Raw genomic sequence first — 18361 nt, forward strand, 5'->3', positions numbered from 1 at the left:
TTCTGTGCTTTTTCTTCAGGTTTGTTTTTGTCTTAGGTTTCCAAAATACAGCTTCTGTCTCTGTAGAGACATCCAACATTCAGCTAGAATGAAGAGAGGCTTTCCTGAATAAATACAGAATCTTTGGTACACTTGTCTGTTGAGAGGTTCCCTGATGGAAGGATTTTTGTTGGTGTGCATATCCTTAGACATATGTAGCCGTTCATTTGCCTAGTTAGTTTCTGTGATTCAGCTTTTGAAAAATTTGGTATAACATTTCAAACTTGTTGGAACTTCTCACAGATACTCTAAAACCCCTTCTAGCTGAAACAGGATGCTTTCTGTTCTTTCATGAAAGTAGTGGTGGGGGGGAAATCTATAAGAATCAAGGTGAATCTAGTATCTTTTTGGTCAAGGTTTGTGAGGCAGAAACTAATCTGTTTGACCCCTACCTCTTCACACCTTGACTTGATGTATATTTGGATTTCTGTATCTGACCTACATGGCTCCATGGGTACATTTTTTTGCCTGTACAGAAAATAAAGAGTACTCAGATAGAAAGGTAGCTGATAGGCAAGCCTTGCTCAGAAATCATGTGATGCACAATGACATTGCTTTAAAATTTGTGCTAAGAGATAAGAACTATGGAGAAAAATAGCTGCCTTACTTTTTTTTTTACCTTAAATTTTGATGCCTCACAATGTCATTGCTGACAAATGTCAGCTGACGGCTCCATGACAGCTTTTTAAAAGGCAAAAACTCCAAGTCTGTAAAATGAATCTAGCAGGGATGTTTGGCCTACAGTTATCTTTCAGTTCCTTCTGTAATTTAAGAAACAAAACAACTATGTTATTCCTCCTATCTCAAACCAACCTTGTAAGATCAACTCATCTGCTACAGAAATTGCCTTCAAATTAAATGATGGGGCTGACTCAGTGGCTGTAGCATGAGACTGCTGCAGTGAATGTTTGTGGTCTTGTTTAAAATGCTTGAGGACAGCACCAGTATGGGCTGGTTCTTCCCTGCTTCTGTACCAGCCTTTCCAGAGAGATCCCTGGGAGGCTGCCTTTCTCTAGGTATGGCAAATAATCCAGGGTTGTCAAGCCTTGTTAAACAGAAAAAATGCTAATGAATGTTGATGCTTTGTGGTCTGTACTTACTATGCACTGAGGGAAAGTGAAGATGTAACATGCTTAATAAGAGTGTGTTTGCAAGCTCTTTGGTTGAGTGTTTTGCTCCAAAAAGACCAGTGTTCCTGCATTGAGCTTCCATGAGTTTTGTGAATTATTTTGCTTCTGGCTGAGTATCCAAATGTGTCCATCCATAACCAGCAGTCTTACTCGCAGGTATTTGCAGGACTGTTTTCAGCATACAGGGAAGTAGTTAAGGGTTTCCTATTTTTCAGTCTGGCTGCAAGATCTTCCTCTCTTTCCTCCTGTATTTGCCTCTGTTCTGATATACTCCTTCAGTTAGATTTGGTGAAAATAAGTTGAGTGTCTGAGTTACTGGTACAGATCTTGGACTGCCTTTTGGTTGTTAGCTTGCTTTATTCTTACTTATTTCTCTTTCTTGGCTGATTAGTATCCCCTGTTTCACTTGTTAATCTACTGTCTTCTGTAGAGGCAGACAAGGAATTTCAGAGGAAATGGCACATGGCAGCTGCCATGGGCTAGAAAAGGAGACTTCAGAAATATTATGTGCTCAGAAAAGCCGAAACCAAGGGAACACAGAGTAGACTCAAAACTGTGAAACTGAAGTCTGGATGAGGTGATCATCTGAGTGGGTTTTAGGATTTTCAGTCTGTGCATTTTTATTTCCTGTTTCAGCTTTTCTTTCCATATTAGTTGTCTAAGGCCTGTTTTTCTCTCTTTGGTATGTGTGGGTGATGTTGCATCTGTAAGGCTCAAGTAGTGTCCTCAGTTTTTGTCATGTTCAGAGAGATTTATGGCTTCAGCAGCACATTGCTTCACCTAGCTGTCCCTGTCCTATAAAGTGTGTTCTACTTCTTTTGCCAGACCTGAAGAACTGTTAATTATCCTGCAATGCTTCTGGGCTATCGAAATGGTTGATGGTAGGTGTGTAATTTGTCTTTTTGCATTGGTTTAGAAAATTCTAGGTGATGGGAAATAAGCTTTGTTGATAAGGAAATAAAGACTTGAAAGACAATCACTATTCTAACATATGGTTTAGCCAGGGTGGAGAATTTTCCTCAGCTTTCTATGTGGTCTTTGTGATCCCAGTTTTATTTTAGGATTCTCCCCCTGTCTGCCTGCAACAGTAATTCCAACAGCAATTCCACTGTATTTTATTGCTGTTGTTTGATATTGGTTTGTTGGTTTGTTTTTTTCATGTGAATACTTACTTGCTGGGGAAAGACCTCACAAACCTTAATCCATATTGGCATAAATATTTGGGAATCATGAGACCATGGTGGTTCTCTGCCACTATAAGCTGACTAGAATGATTTATGATTTTTGTCACCAGGGACCCTAAAGTAAGACTTTGTTTTAGGAGCTGTTCCTGTAACAGTTGAAGGTACAGTCAAATCTTACTCAGGGATAAAATGATTTACAGAATAATAGCTGTGAATGGGTATCTTCAGACAAATGTCTCAAATGACAATGTGTGTCTTTTGCACACCTTCATAGAAATCTTTGAGCTTAGTTGCTGCTGGGAAGGCTGAGTGAAGAGTGGTTTCTATCAAAGATCTTATATAACATACACATGTTTTGAACAGGCATCTTCCAAAACAGATATTTAAAAGAATAGTGCCTATACTTTTTACTGCATTTTTGGATAGTAGTAAATAACTATGACTGCTTTAGCCTATTCTACTGTTTCAAAATCTATTTTCAGTAGCTCTCAGGCAGTGCAAACAGAGGAAATTCTTGGAAAGAGATTAGTATTTGGAGTTTCCATAAGAGCAGACCTAGTATTATGGAGTAAAACAGCTTCAGCAGAGATAAAAACATATTCTGCCTGTTCAATGACATAAATCAAAGATGTCCTTCCTCTTGCCTAACACATCTTTCTAGAATTCCCACAGTAGTTGGGATCCAAGTAAATAAAAGCTGCCTCAGCTGTGGTGAGAAATGCCAGTCAGAGGCTTGAGAAAATAAAGAAACAAATTCTTGTCCTGAGAGAGGAAGTTAATTTACCTGCCAAATTATTAAATTCCTTTATACAGTATTGTTCTTTTCATGGAATTAAAGGAATGAATTTATTTTTGTAAGTGAGAGTGTGAGATCAGTGGGAGAAAGGAAAAGAAGCATATTGAGAGATAGTGCCTAGTTCTGTACTCCTTATATTACCTCTGAGCCCTGCAGCACAGACAATATAGTACCAGTCACCTTAGAACCCCTTCATCCCAAGCATTAGGGAAGCTACCAGCTGTGAAATGGTGGCTTGCACATGCCTTAGAGGACAGTGACTGGAGCCAGGTTGATTATCATCAGCTGCAGACAGATTGAAATGCAAACATTTCATAGGCAAAATCTGAGTTTGGTCAAAAAACTGAACCTCCAGATCTACACGAGGCCCATTCCCTTAAGGCTTTTGTTTGTACCATGGATGGTTTGTCATTCATCACAGGTAAGTAGTCATTGTTAGACAAGCTAAACCTACTTACACAGACTAAGAGATTAACTGCTTTTTATTTCTTCACTCCATGTTTTGCCTCTGTGACATTCTGTATGCTGTGTGCTGTTTCCTGTTTTAAATCTGCACATACCTACACCTGCATAGAAGCCTATGGTAAGATTCCTTGCTTGTTACATATGGTAACTTCTGCACCTTCCCAGGCTTCTACGTATTTAGCTCTGTGACTAATGGCTATGAAGAAGTAGAAATTCTAACCCTGAAATAGCCAAGAAGGTAAAAGTAGGTGCAGCCCTGCTGTGTGAAGGAGATGAATACTTGGAATTAATTTACTGGTACATAACAGGAATTATGGGTTTGCTAGCTGAGGGGAAGGATGGATACTAGGTAATCTAGGGTGTGAAGATCTATACATGCTTGACCAGGGAGTCTGTTGGCTATACTTAAGCTTTTTCCACTACCCATTGTCCAGGAGTATTAAGAAGTGGAGGGGGTGAAAACCAGACATTGTCACTCTTGAGAATTACATAGCAAAAACCCAGAAAGTACCAACATGGTACTCAGCAAAGAGTACAATTGTCAGAAGGTATGACAAGGGGGTTGTCTGGAGAAAGATAAATTACTAGAGCAAAGAGAGACTTATTCCTCTGGGTAAAACAGATTTCAGGACACTTGTATTTGAACAATGATCATGTCCTTTTTTATGGAAGCAAAGCCCTTTCCCAAGCTTGGCAATAGGGAGTAGTTAAAACAATGCTGATAATCTGGAAGGGATCAAATTACTGAAGTTACAAATTTGGTCTACAAGAAACTTGGGGAAGGAGGGTGAAGTGAATCAGTAGGCTGTTTCTTGCAAAAGCATATAAATTAACCAAAATTATGATACTATGGGAAACATTAATTTCTTTAAAGAGAAAATAAACCTAGATGTAATAAACTACTGCTGGAATCAGATGTTACCAGTAGATAATTTGACTTGGCTAAAAGTAGCCAGAAGTGAATTAAATATCAGCTGGAACATTTGAAGTAGTGGGAAAAGCTTTACTAACATTGATTAGTTGTCCTGGAGATAGTGAAAAGATAGATGAAAATATGAATAGTTAGAGTAATACCATGTAGCATGATTCAGACTGAGAGGTGCAATAGAGATTGTGTTTTCAGAGGGAGGAAGTGTTGCTGGAAAGCAGCTGGAGGTGCTGATGGGAGGTGAGCAGGGGCTGGGAAGGGAGTTCTTGGAGCAGGAAGCTGGGCAGAACTGTTGATGTGCTGCTTGGTTTTGCATTGTGAATCAGCTCCTAGAAGAGGAAGAAAAGGTCAGTGAGGTGCAAGATAAACAGATGAAACTTTTTGTAACAGCTGAAACCATGTCAAGGAAGCAAAAAATCAGCGACCTGTAGATCTCAAAACTGAATCAAAATTTCCAACCCAAATATCAACAATTGAAAAAGACCTGTGGGGGGCTTCCTTTGTCAGCTAAAGGCCAACCTACTGTAAATTTGAGAGACTGTGTAATCTGCAGTGGAAGTCTCAAATTTTGGTCATGTGGTCTTTTAAAAAAAACTTTTGGATTCAAGAAATGTAAGAAAGCTCTATAAATATGTCTTGAGGGTACTTAAAGACAGGCTGGTGTATTTTTATATACTGCAGATCTGCAGTGCTGTAAGTCGTACTTCCTGGAAGCACTTTGTACATACACTAATTTAATATTAAGATACATTACAGAAATATGTTGAAAAGTTAAAGTTCTGCTTAGCTAACATGTATTTTGCATCAGTTTGAGTAAGTGAAATACTGGAATTTTCCTGAGCCTTTGAATGATTTTTGGGAGACGAACACCAGTGAGTATGTCAAGTATCAATAAGCTTTGCTACCCAAAAAAGACAAATTTATTAATTTTGTATGTGCAAGATGACTGGTAAAGGGGAATGGTAAGAAGGTTAATGATGATGATGAAAGATTAGGAAGTTCATGCCAACAAGCATCAAAGAACAATGTGGCAGAAAACACATAATGCTTGAACAAGTGCAAAGGGTAAGGGTATATTTACTAAGCTCTGAAAGGGCTGTAAAAACTGGCAGTATGAAGAATTAGGTCAAGTAGGTTTTTTTGTTCCAGTGCAGCCATCCCAATATCTGCCATTCTGTTGGGAGTGTTGTTTAGTTTTTTCCTTTGGAGGTTATGAATGGTAAATTAATTGAGCCAAGTCTACTCTGCTTTCTGGAAGCAAACTGATAGTAAAGTCACCAGTAATTTGCTTTGAGATGATCTCAAGATAGTCCTTTACTGTGTAATCAGCTTTTCTGATTCTGTAAGTTTATGTCCAGGTTTTCTTGTACTATTACATCTCTGAATTTTCTCTGCACAAACCTGGATATGGTTTGGAATAGCTGATTTGTCTTTCCTTGTGACACAGCACAAGGGTTTTTCTCTGCTCTTACTCAGAGTGCTTGTTTGAGTCCCTGGGGAAGGTGTCCCATTTTCTCTCTGTGTAGGGATCCCTTACATGAGACAGTTGTGATGTCTCATGAGGATTCATCCTGGGTCCTCATGAACAGCCTGGATATCACTTACATGTGGTGGTGTTAGACTGCAGCTGGCACTCCCTCAGCCCTTTCTCAGCTGTGTGTCCCAGGGGTTGGCTTTGGGAGCAGAAGCTCTGGGTGCTTTGTTTGGAGAGCTGTCCCACGTGTTGCCATCTGCTCCAGCCAGGAATGCTGCACTGGGCCTGCAAAGCTTGGGCTTGCCTTGGCTCGGAAGCTGAGGCAGAATTTATTTGCCTGTAGCTTAGCAGAAGCTTCAGTGTCCAAGTGGTGTTTGGGTTCTGTAAAAAATGACAAGGTACAGGTTTCCTCCTCACTGATGAAGATGATCCCTTGAGCCCTATGATGTGTCACCCTCCAACTCTGTAAGGATGTCACTGTGTGTGTCACACTCACATGCACGTGTGACTTCCTGTAGCATGAGTTTCACACTATTTTCTTTTACCAAGGACAGGTATAATTTTCATCTCATTTTACTATTCTTAGGTGGTTTTTAAATGAATGTGGCCTGACCCTAATCACCAACTTCAGATTAAGTAATTTAAACTGTAAAAGTGGAAACATTTAATTTTCTGTTTGTATTTTCACAAATTATTTTTTCTTCACTGGTTAATATAACCCTTCCAAGTTAATTTGCAGATCAGTATACAACCTTTCTGTGTAATTTGGCTCTTACTCTTGTCAGCCAGAAAGGATTGTTAGCTCTATACAATGTATTTCATTTCGTCCTGTATTTGAAGGATGATATTGGTATAAATGCCTTGCCTTAAGCTTGAATTAGAATGCTGATGAAACAGTAATTCAGTATCCAAGAAGTACATTATATATGAAACAATCAAATTTAGTAGTTTTGACATTTTGAATCCTTGTGGACTAGATATTTAGGAAAAAAATACTTTCAGAAATTACACAGGTGTAGAACACAGAGGGGACCTTACTCATTTCAGAATTGTTCAGGTTTTACCTACATGGACTCTAAATGGATCTTGTAGACAACATACTTTTTTTCCTAATATCTACAGGTGTGTCTCTGTCTCCAGATACTGAGAAACTTGGTTTAATAGTTCCAAGATTTAAGAATAAATTGATATCTCTTTTCTGCTTCAAAATTGTTTAGACACTGAAAACCAAAAATAAACTCTCCCGCCTTTTCGGTTTTTAATCAGCTTTTCAATTCTGACTAGAGCAATAAAATTTAAGACAGTGGTCTCTCTGCACATACTGCATAGAACAAAAAGAAATACAAATTATTAAGGCACAGCTTTTATACTTGATTCAGTATGTTTTATGGAAAATTATACCCAGTACAGCACTGCAGTTTAAAACTGAACTGCAAGGAGGGTGTTTCCTCTCCCAGTGTGTATACAATTATGTCTGTTTATTTGAGGACTCATTGACTCCAAGTAAAGTAGTAATTTCTTAAAATAAGCACAGGCTTTAAAACAGTTTGGTTTTAATTTTATATTTAAACTCTTTCATAAAGGAAACTGTATGTAGCAAGCCATTGCTTTTATACTGTAATCTGCATTTAAGAACATGGCACTTCTGGTCAGCAGTGAAGACTTGGTTGCCTTTTGTAAGTGAAGAAACAATACAATTCACTCTTTTGGCTTTTTGGCTTTCCTTGTTTCTTTTGCCTGTGACAGATGTTGGATTTGTGTGGGTGTGTTTTTTGTATAGCACTGACTGAAAAAAAAGTAGGTTGGTGAGATGACAGTAAAGGACTTTCCTCTGTCCCTTTAGATCTGAAAATGCAGCAGTCTAAACAGTGGGAGTGTGGTGAGCTTGAAGACCAAAGGAACCCTTGAAGTGGGTTGTTAGATATCTATCTTAATTGCTTCCTAATTTTGCAAAATGTGTCTCCTCCCAAAACAAAGGGGCAATTAGGACTGAATGAGTTGAAAGTATGCTGTTAAAGAAACAGGCTGGGACTGAGGAGATGTGCAGGTGGATTGAAGCTTTTCTTTCAGTCCTGGAATGCTCTGGAGCCTGGCTTGTGATGGCAGTTTGTCTGGAAGAAGGGTAGAACTGTTACAGCTGCTTCCCACTCAGTCTCATCCCCTACACATAGATTTCTGGATTTCATCTGTACAATGAAGAATTCAGTTGCTTTACTGAATGCAAATTCTTATGGTTTGATAAAGATCTTGATCCACAGGTAAATACCAAAGATGAGGTTTCTGAGCTGCCTTAAACAGTTCTGTTATCTGAAGCTGAGTGATTCAGGGATTGGTTTAGGCTAAAAGTGTCTTTCCCTGCATTTTATACCTCATCTAAATGGCAATGACAGAGACTGACAGTGCATGTGGTTTGATGTCAAGTGGAGGTTTTGGTCTTGCTGAAACTAAAGGAGTTTGCACAAGACTAGCAACGAAGGCACAGATTAACAGGTTTTACTGCATGTCCTTCTCAGGGGTGCATTGTGGTGACACGTGTTGGTGGCCAGTCCTGGAGAGGAGACTGAGCCAGTGGTACCTGTTTACAGCAGCATTTTGCAGTTAAGATTTTGCAGGCCTGCAGGTGATCTGGCATGTGTGATATTCTGAAGCTTTGGAGAGAGTGCTTAGATGGGTGATGGCAGAGTGTTTATAATGTCTTATGGCTGGATATGGGGAGAAGTGAAAACTATAGGTTTTCTTTAGTTACTGTTATTCCATTTTACATTTATCTTAATGTCTGCAATGGACTGTTTTTGCTGTCTTTATAGGAGGAAGAGGAGCAAGAGGAAGAAGATGATGATGAAGATGATGATGACACAGATGATCTTGATGAACTAGATACAGACCAGCTGCTGGAGGCTGAGCTGGAGGAGGATGAGAACAACGAGAATGCTGGTGAGGATGGAGAAAATGACTTTTCTCCCTCCGATGATGAGGAAATTGCCAACCTCCTGGAAGAGGGAGATGAGGGTGAAGATGAAGATTCTGATGCTGATGAGGAAGTTGAGCTGATTCTTGGAGATAGTAAGTGTGTGCCCACCTTGGTGACCTTGTCCACTGCTTAAGGTCCCGACAAAGAGGCAACATCTAAATTTCCCCTGAAATGATTTAACTGACTTGTCCGTGGTTGGTATGAGTGACAGGCTATCATCATGTTTGTTCACCTGGGGCTTCTCTTAGTAAGCCACACTAAAAACAGCTCATAAGTGAGAAAACAACTGTGCATTCTGGACAAGGAGGTATCTCCTTTCTTCAAGTGCTCCCAGGTGTGTGTGTGTGTGAGAGAGAGAACTCCATGTGAAGAAGCTTTTTGTGATTGCTTGCCTGCCCTGCCCTTCAAGGGGACACAGGTTTAACTCTTACCTCACCTGTCCTCTCTGCCTCACGTGAGCCCATAAGGACAGAGAAGCACTTTTCATCCTTGGTGCTGTTCTTTCTCTTTTGTAGTTGCTCAAAGTGCAAAGCCAACATGGCATTTCTGACTTCACTTCATTTATTAGACTATTCTGAAGCTAACATAACTTTTGGGATGCAATTTAAATCGTTCTCTTTTTCTGGCATTCCAGAAATACAGTGATTTGAAAAGACATAGTGTGTGTGTATGTGTGTATAGAAAGGTCTGAACTTCTTATGTAGCAATAACATTTGGAAAAATACTTCACAAGAAAGAAGATAGCATCAGGCTTGGGATTTGTGACACCAGACTCTGTTCCTTTTTTGCAGCACAATTTTTGAGTATGTGTAGCCAAACCACTTAGTTATTTTTAATTTTCAAGCTCTATAAATGGACATAATATATTTACCTTAAGTTAAAAGGTTGGTAAAGATGAGTCATTAGAGTGTGCAAGGTGTTTGAAGTCCTGCAGTGATAGATTGATTCCCATCTCAGCTCTCACATCAGTCTTCCCTGCCAGTGAGCTGGAGGATGAAGCTGGCAGGCTGATCCTTCTGTGGCAATGTAGCTCAGTCATTTTTAAGTCATTTTTCCGGCCACATGAGGTTGCCCGAGTTATTCTGTGGCATACTATATCACTCTGCCGTTCTCTAGAAGGAAATAGGTTTATACTGTAGGGCCATATAGGATATTTTCACAGTTCAGTCATTAATAGTATCTTGCAGTGCAACATTTTGGGGTTACAGGGAAACTGTGTCCTAGTAGAGGACAGGATCTTTGTGACACAACTCCACTGTTTTTCCTCAGGGAATGCAGGGCCAGAAGCTCTTCAGAGAGCACCTGAGGTGCTGTACCTTGAATTATCCAAGGGGCAGAATGGCCAGGATGTTCAGGCCATTTCAATAACTCTTCCTGGAACAAACCAGGGGCTACTTGACAGGAATTTCAGGCATGCTCTGCAGAGCACTGTGTTATCTTTACATCATTTATGGGTAGAGCTACTTGAGCAGAACTTTGATCTGTATGGCTGCGGAGCTGCAGCCAGCCCATCCTGTGGCTGTTAGGTTGCTTAGCAGCAATTTTGGGAACTCAGAGCAGGGAGTGCAGCTCTGCCAGGCTGCTGCATGCATGGTCCTTGATGGGTTTGATGAGTGGGGTTCTGTGGCAGCTTCTCTGCGATTTCATTTGACTTCATTCTGTTTCCCACTCAGCAAAGAGCAATTAAAATTTTCCTCTGCTTATGCTTTTTCCAGAATTAGAAGTTGTAATGGTACTGCCAGTGTAGCAAGTACTGGCATGGGGTGCATTTAGAGTGTTCCCCTACTGCAGATTCTTGCTGTATTGTGGGTGAACCTCCATAACACAGTGAGTGCTTCCAAAGCAAAATAATTCAGGAGAGTGAGTGGCATTGGTCTCTTGTGCTTTAGAAGAGGTTCTAATTCCTTTTTTAAAATAATCCATGGAGAACCTTTGAAGTATGAATTTGTCTTCCTCCCCCTTTGTTACCACTTTGGGGACATTAGATCTGTTTGTCAAAGCAGTTCATGCATTGTGCAGGTCTTTCAAGAGATTGTTGCTGGGCCAAGTGGGTGTAATTTTTGAAATGCACATGTGACATAGGATTGAAGAAATACATAGAATTCTCACCAGCAGCATGGCTGACTCTTGATTCTGATTCCTGTTTTCTTCCCTAATCTAAAATGGCAACTTCCATGCAGGTCTGTGCAAACTAGCTATGCCAAGCAGTTAACTGCAATCAGATTTACTTGCAGACATAGAGCTCAGAACTGGAAGGTTGTGTGGTGAACTGGGGAATAGTGAAGAGACCCTTTCTCAAAGCTTTCCTTTCTGTTTAAAAAAATACCCCAAAACAACAAAACCTCCCCTCCCCCAAACTCCAACTTTCCCAGCTTCTCTTCTGCAGAGTTTCTGGATTTTTATCTTGCTTGTGCTTCTTTCCCTCTTACTGTGTAAGTGTAGCTGCTGCAGCCCTGGCTGGTGTTTTCTAACTCCCCAGCATGGCTGTGGCTGTTCTGGGAGCACTGATGACCCCTCAGCTTGGGCTCAGTCTGATGGATGGTGAGATGGAGCATCCCTTCTTGATCACAGTGGAAAGGCAGCTGGCTGATCTTCAGGGAGGAGGGTTGGGGGAAAGGGTTTGTACCCTCTCTGCTTGCCTGTGATTTTTTTTTCCCTGAGGATAGCATCTGAGAAGGGATGAACCTTCCAGAAGGTCTTTCTTACCTTAACAGGCATTTTAGAGATCCACTATTACTGAGATGGCTAAGTGGAAGTCTTGGTGTCTTTTTTTTTTTTTTCTTTTTAACTATTTTTAACACCCAGTTATCTGCTGCATCCAATGAATTCGCATAAGAAAAAGAGCCAACATCACCTCTAAGGTAAGGCAGGAGTTCTCTTGCTGCCAGAGCTGCTACCACTTCCCTCTTGCACAATTGAGGGAGGAGAGGTCTTATGTTTTAAGATTAAAAGCAAGTGCGTGTATGTGTGTGTGACTGCTTCTGGTAAATCCCTTCATGTCTTCATTTTGTACCACAATGAAGAAAACCAGGAAAAGCACAATTTTCAGGTCACCTTTAGGAAGTGACCTGTAGTTAAATTCATTACAGAAACCTCTGAGTTACTAGAGCGAGGTTCTAGTTGGGAGCGTGTGGATTGCTTCCACCTCAGTGGGGTCCAACTCGCTGCATGAGGAATTACCTTGTGCAGATCACAGAGAGGCCAGGCTGGTGGAGCTGTACAGCTGTGAGGAATGACTTCCACATCTGTCCAGCCCCTGGTGTGAAGAGCTGTTGCTCTTTGTTGTGCACAGGAAGTTGTGCAGGCAGATCTTTGCTGGTGTCCTCCCCACCTTACCAGGGTAAAAACCCGCCAACTCATAGGAGCTGCGCTTGCTAAAGCTGCTCTCCTTGAGCCTCTGTTGTAAGCAGGGAAGGAAGGCCCTGGTGCAGATTTCCTGGCTGCTTTTGAGTGGTTTGGAGCACTGATGGTGCTGGCTCTGTCTGTGCTGGGGAGCTGCAGCCTCGGGTAGGGGTGACCATCTCCTGTGCCTGGGCGAGTGCCTGTGTCACAAACCAGACATAACCCACGTGTCTCCTTTGCAGCCGACAGCTCGGATAACTCTGACCTGGAGGACGACATCATCCTGTCCCTGAACGAGTGAGGAGCGGCTGATGGGCGGGGTGTGGGCAGGAGGAGACGCTCCCTTCCCGACCAGAGACCAAATTGGAAACCGACTGAGCACCCCAGCCCTGCTTTTCCTGGGAAAACCTGAGGATCTCCTGCCGATCCGCTGTGTTGGTTTGAGTCAGTTTGAGGCTCGGGGCTAAGTCTCAATAAAGAGACCTGGGGTTAGGCCTCATTTCTCTCTGCCTTTTCTCTTTTTTTCTTTTTTTTTTTCTTTTTTTTTTTTTTTAATTTCTCATTTTAGGCTGAGATGACTCTTCAAGGAAACTTCTGAAGATATTTCACAATATATTTTCTTTGTATAAAGTTCTTTCCTAAAGAACAGAAATAGTTTTATAAAAAAAAAAGAAAAAAAAAAGAAAAAAAAAAGGCAAGTGTTCTAGTAAAGAGGGGAGACCTTTGTATTTCTGTAGTACCTTGTTACCATGGGGTAGGTTTGGGGAGAAAAATTGTTTAAAATTAAAAGAAATTAAAATTTATGCAACTACTAAGTGAAATAAGAGGATCATGGTTTCTAATATTGTTGAGGAGTGAGAATATTTTTATTTTAAATATGATTTTATTTTTAAAAGAGAAGAACTACAGGTGTTAACACCTGCTAATGCACCAGTGTGTTCCAGATGCTTTTGTCCTCCAGGGAAGAGCCCCTGGGGTGTTTGTCAATTTGTGCTGTGGTACCAGCTGTAGTGGGAGGTTGAAATCCTGGCTGGGAGTAGTCAGAGCCTGGTATTCCTGAAGACATGGGAATCTGGGATTGAAGTTAGAGCCCTTTTTCTCCCCTCTACCTTTTGTGGTTCAAGTTTTTTAATATTTCTTTCTTTTTTTTTTTCTCCCTCTTGCCCTCTGTGTGGAAACTGCAAATTGAAGGCCTTTTTCTTTAATGTAAAGTGTATTTATTAAAAAATTAAATACAAATCCCGTCTGTGTGTATGGCTGTGAATTGTAGCTATGCAAAAGCTATGTGCCTGCAGGGCTTGGCTGAGAGCAGCCAGGTGGAGCTGGGACCTACCTAAGGAAGGGCAAAGGAAACAAAAAGGGGTTTGGGAGTGCAGCATGGCCATGGCACAGCAGCTGTGGGTTCCAGTCTGATCCCTTGGGTTGCCTGGAATTCTCAGTGGCATCCTCACCACACTGAGTGTGGGAGCTGGATGATTCCACTGGTGCTGGGCTGTGGTTGTGTGGGGAGGTGCTCCGGAGTGTCCACTGCGGTTCAGGCAGGGAATTCCGCGATGTGCCAGGAGCTGGGAGCAGCACCAGCTTCCTCCTGTGGTTTGGCATTACCCAGGCTGCCCTGTGGCTGTCAGGGCACAGGGAAAATCAGGTGCTCCTGTTGGGGCATGACAAAATGCCCTGCCCTTAGAAGAGGAGGAAGAAACTGCAGTGGAGTGTTTGACTTTGCAGTGCAGCAGCCAACTGCACGGCTCGGGCCTGTGCTCAGAGCTGGCAGGTGAATGTGCTCACTGCTTGCCTGGACAAGGCCACGGCTGTGCTGTTTATTCCCAGGTGTTCAGATACCATCCACTCACCTTTTAACCCTTTCTCTCTTTTGGCCACTTTCAGAATAGGGTTTGAGGCACAACAGGGAACTGGAGACTTCTTCACTCCTTGACACTACAGTTTTCCACCAAGAGCTGCTCATTTCAACTAAGGCTAAAGGTCTTACTGCTTGAAGAGGAAGGATTTCCTTTTTAACTGAAAGAAGGGGTAGCTTTTTTTCCCTCCAGCATTGCATCTACTTAATGCACTTACCCAGGGCTGCTTGTTAATAATTAAAAAGAAATGTTCTGCTGCAACTTATAATGGATAATTGTACCCTACACAGTCAAGAAGGATGAACAAGTCACTACTACAGCATTCAAGACCAGCAACTGGAGCAGCATTCTCATTAATGAGGGGATTGAAAATCAGCTATGCCACCCAGCAGCTGTGGAAGTAGCCTCTGCCTTGTCAGAAACCATCCCACCCAACTTCAGCATAGAAAAATGTGCAGCTCAGGACGAGAAAAAAAATAAAGCATGTACTCAGCTACTACCCCCAGGGAGCTGCAGTGCCAGATGTCCAGATCTTGTTCTGGCATTAAACCCCAGCTGTAATTGGCTGCGTCTGCTGCTGGTTTGGGCCTGGCTATTTTGGAGAAATTTATCAGCTAGTTTTGTGAGACAGAACCAAAACACCTGGGATGGAGCTCCTGTGTATGCTGAGGTGCTGTAAGTATATGAGCCTCCCTCCCCTCCCACACCTGCCCTAACTCCACTGAACAGAGCCAAAGGGAGTGGGTTTGGGCCTTACCCTGTGGGGAAGGAGGCAGGGCCTGCAGGTCAGCCCCCAAAACTGCTGAAGCAGTCCCTGTCTCCTGTCCTGGCCAGACCTGCCCTCTATGAAGTTAAATACACACCTGGGGAAGCTGCCTGTACCCAATGCTGCTGCCTTAGTTCTGGGGGTCTCACTGAAGAGTTCTTGGGGAACAGGTGACGGCACCAACCTGGGTACAAAGGAGTTCAGAACACTGGCAAGGGATTCTTTTGTTTTTGTCAGGCCATAATTCTGCAACTGCTTGGGATAGGGAGAATACTCAGCATTTAGAAAATCACCTGCCACCCTGGCATCATGATTTAATCTTATTTAAAAGAATGCTGCTTGGAAAGGATCCTATAATCTTCTGGAATACTCACAGCACGTGGCTGATGTGGTGCCATACAGTATTTCTTCTATGCAGCAGTTACAGACCCTGGCTTAGGGGGGTGGAAGATTTAAATGTCCTGCCAGCTGGCTAAGACATACTCCTACTTCTGCAGCAGAGGGGAGCAGGGATGATGCTGTTTCCTCCCACGATGTGAGCAGAGGAGCCCAGCACAGCGCGTGCTTTCCTGTCAGCGTGGTCACTGCACTGGGACCCAGTACCTGCTTGGTCCTTTTGGTGCCTGACACACCCTTCCATGGAGCACAGCCTGTGGAGTGCCCTGCCAGCACCCTGGGAGGGAGCAGCACATCCCTGCTGTGCTGGGCTTAAAAAATCTCCCACAGGTCGAGGCTGGGAGAGCAGGGTACAAACCTCGCCGAGTGTAGCTGAGGGTAATGACTGAGGCTCCTCAGCACTGCTCAAAGCACATCCAGGGCTAGCCCTCGTCCCTGTTTCAGTAGGAAAGACAGCCAGCAACTGCTGTTAAAGAGGCCTTGTGAGACAGAATGTTTGCTGAATGTGTGCTTAGAATAAAAGATGGGGTACCTCAGGCTAAACCTGAACACTCAGACCAGCCCATCCACCATGTCACACCCTGCTTGAGTTTCAGATCACCCCTGAGGAGCCAGACACCATTACCCTGCCATGATCACCTTACTACCCCACTGTACCGGGCTGAAAAGCACCATCCTCCCCAAAACAACCCCAGCACTGCCTTAGCCAGCACCTTCCAGCATCACCCAGGGGCTCAGGCCTCCCACCATCTATTCCCCAGAACTGCTGCCTATCCCAGTTTAAGGCCCAAGTCTTTGATGCTGTAAGATCCAGATGCAGTTATTTTGCTGTAACTGCCAACCTTTTTCCAGGTCTGTTTCTCTTGGAATCAGCCTGGATCCATCTGTGAAGGGAGGGGATGGTGGACACGGGTCCAGAATGGGGCCTTTGGCCTTGGCACAGTGTTAAAGCCATGGTGTGGCTCCCTTGCCTGCTGGGGAGCAGGGAAGGCTCAGGTTCTCGTGCCAGACGGATGCTGCTGCTTCTCTCCCAGGTGTTTTTTTCCGTTCCAATTTCTCCTTTACACTTACTAATTTTGGTAGGAGGGAGATTTGTTGGCCTCACATGCTTACAACCATCAACCACCTCTCTGGGAACACAAATCCCATCATTCACATCTCATCCAACCTTTGTCTTCTAAACAAACCTACATTATTATTTACTTATTTCACAAGGAAAGTGAGTGGGGGATTTTGGGCTGGTCCTTGGCTTTGCCAGCAAGCAGTTGCAGCTTTTTTAATTTACTGGTTTTTTTTTTCCTTCCCTTTCCTAACATTCACACATCATAACACACAAAAGGCCATGGCACAGCACGAGCTGCAGCAGCTCCAACTGCCGGGACACCTCCAAGGCAGGATACTCCCACAAAAGGCTCTAATCGCCCTAGGGCCAGCCACGAGGGGTATTTAATAGCACTCGGTTTCAGATAACACTGAACCAACTGTTGACATTTGGCACCGTCTGCGTTACAACAGCATCGGGGACTCGGTCACGAGGGTGGAGTCGGTGTCCCTATAACCGTGTGACACCGGGGCAGCCCAGTGCCACCAGTGCAGGCAGTGGAGCTGCTCCTCTGCTCCCACAGCGCATTCCCGGATCCCTGCTGCTCCCAGCGGAGCATTCGGCTCCCCTCCTTCACAGAAAATGCATCAAGTGAAATGCAACCCCCACCCGCCAGCCCAACAAACCAACCCACGCTGGTTGATATTAATAACCCATCACCAGCTGATGATGTCCCTACATCTGCAGGGTTAAAAAGTGAAAAATAAAAGCATCATTAGATTGAGTTATGCTCCCTGCTAAGTGGGTCGTGACACCAATCATACCTGAGAGGAGTTTTAGAAGGGCTTTTGGCAACCCTCAGCAAATGAGCTGCTGGGTCACAGAGATTAGCGCGAGGTAAATCTGGTTCTCCCACGAATTTGTTCACTTGCTTACCATGAGAAAAACAATAAAAAAATCACCTGCAAATCTAAAGAAACTTTAAAATGTAGCATTTTTAATCCCACACAATTTTCTGTAAGTCTCCTAAAATCTACAGGCATCGCTTTGAAAAATAAAAATATCCCCAAACAGAACAGTGTGGATTTTAACTCCAGCTTGGACTTGTTACCACATCCTTATGTTGCTGAGCACTCAAAGGGTCTGGCCTCCCAACCAACCACCTCATACCACAGACAGCAGAGGTGATGCTTCCACCCGTTTTAGAGCTCAGATTTTGACCTCCAGTGGTTTCTGTTACAGGTCACCTGTGCTAACAGAACACATTCTCAGCCAGACAGACACGTTTCTGTCTTTTTTTGTAAGCCTGCAAACAAATTTAAACTTTAGGAAAAAAAAACAAAACCATTTACCTTGCAATAAAGGATTCCAGGTAGTACAACATGATTGACTGCACATGAGCACCTCCAGCTCACTAAACACCTTCATGGCCCTGGCTTGTCCACATTGAATAAGGGTCCAAGAGGGTTCCCCCTTAAATAACTTTTTTTTTTTCCCTCTGCTTGTTTTTCCTTTTATAAAAATTGGGAACGTCAGACCTTTTTTGTTTTATCCAAGAATTTCTATGACTGAGACATGTACCAGGTGGTCTCAAACCTCACCAACTTGAATACAGGGTCCACTCCTTACTAGCAAACTTTTTGCCAAGTATCAACTAATTTTTTGGTGTGTATGAAAAACACTTTTATTCTTCATCAGGATTTGCTTCCTTGGTAGCTGGCTTCCTGGGAAGCTTCTATTCTCAAAGAGAGACTCAACAACAAAGCATCCAGACTCAAATTTACGAAATAAAAAGCAAACAGGACAAAAAATAAAAACCAGAGAACCAACCTTTCAGTCTCTGCTACAGCACAAATAGCCCCTCTTCCTCTCCCACCTTGAAGGACACATATAAAGATGAAGGAGGTGCTCAAAGTTGGGATCTGAGAGCTGAACTGGGCTGGGGCCTCACCTGGCCTGGCTGCAGCACAGG

General features: G+C 42.9%; 1 protein-coding gene across 2 annotated transcripts in view; it reads left to right on the top strand.

The window, feature by feature from the left end:
* DCAF1 (DDB1 and CUL4 associated factor 1) overlaps positions 1-13563 on the top strand; it is a 47898-nt gene extending 34335 nt beyond the window's left edge. Inside the window, exons 23-25 of one of the 2 annotated variants that reach the window (XM_058845183.1) lie at positions 8824-9079; positions 11793-11848; positions 12572-13563. In XM_058845183.1, the coding sequence (XP_058701166.1) occupies positions 8824-9079; positions 11793-11812 (276 nt within the window). In that variant the 3' untranslated portion in view covers positions 11813-11848; positions 12572-13563. The remainder of the gene's footprint in view (positions 1-8823; positions 9080-11792; positions 11849-12571) is intronic. The other variant, XM_058845182.1, reaches the window with a different exon arrangement.
* The last annotated feature ends 4798 nt before the right edge of the window (positions 13564-18361 follow it).

Source organism: Poecile atricapillus, chromosome 9 (assembly GCF_030490865.1).
Source record: "Poecile atricapillus isolate bPoeAtr1 chromosome 9, bPoeAtr1.hap1, whole genome shotgun sequence".
Classification (NCBI taxonomy): domain Eukaryota; kingdom Metazoa; phylum Chordata; class Aves; order Passeriformes; family Paridae; genus Poecile; species Poecile atricapillus.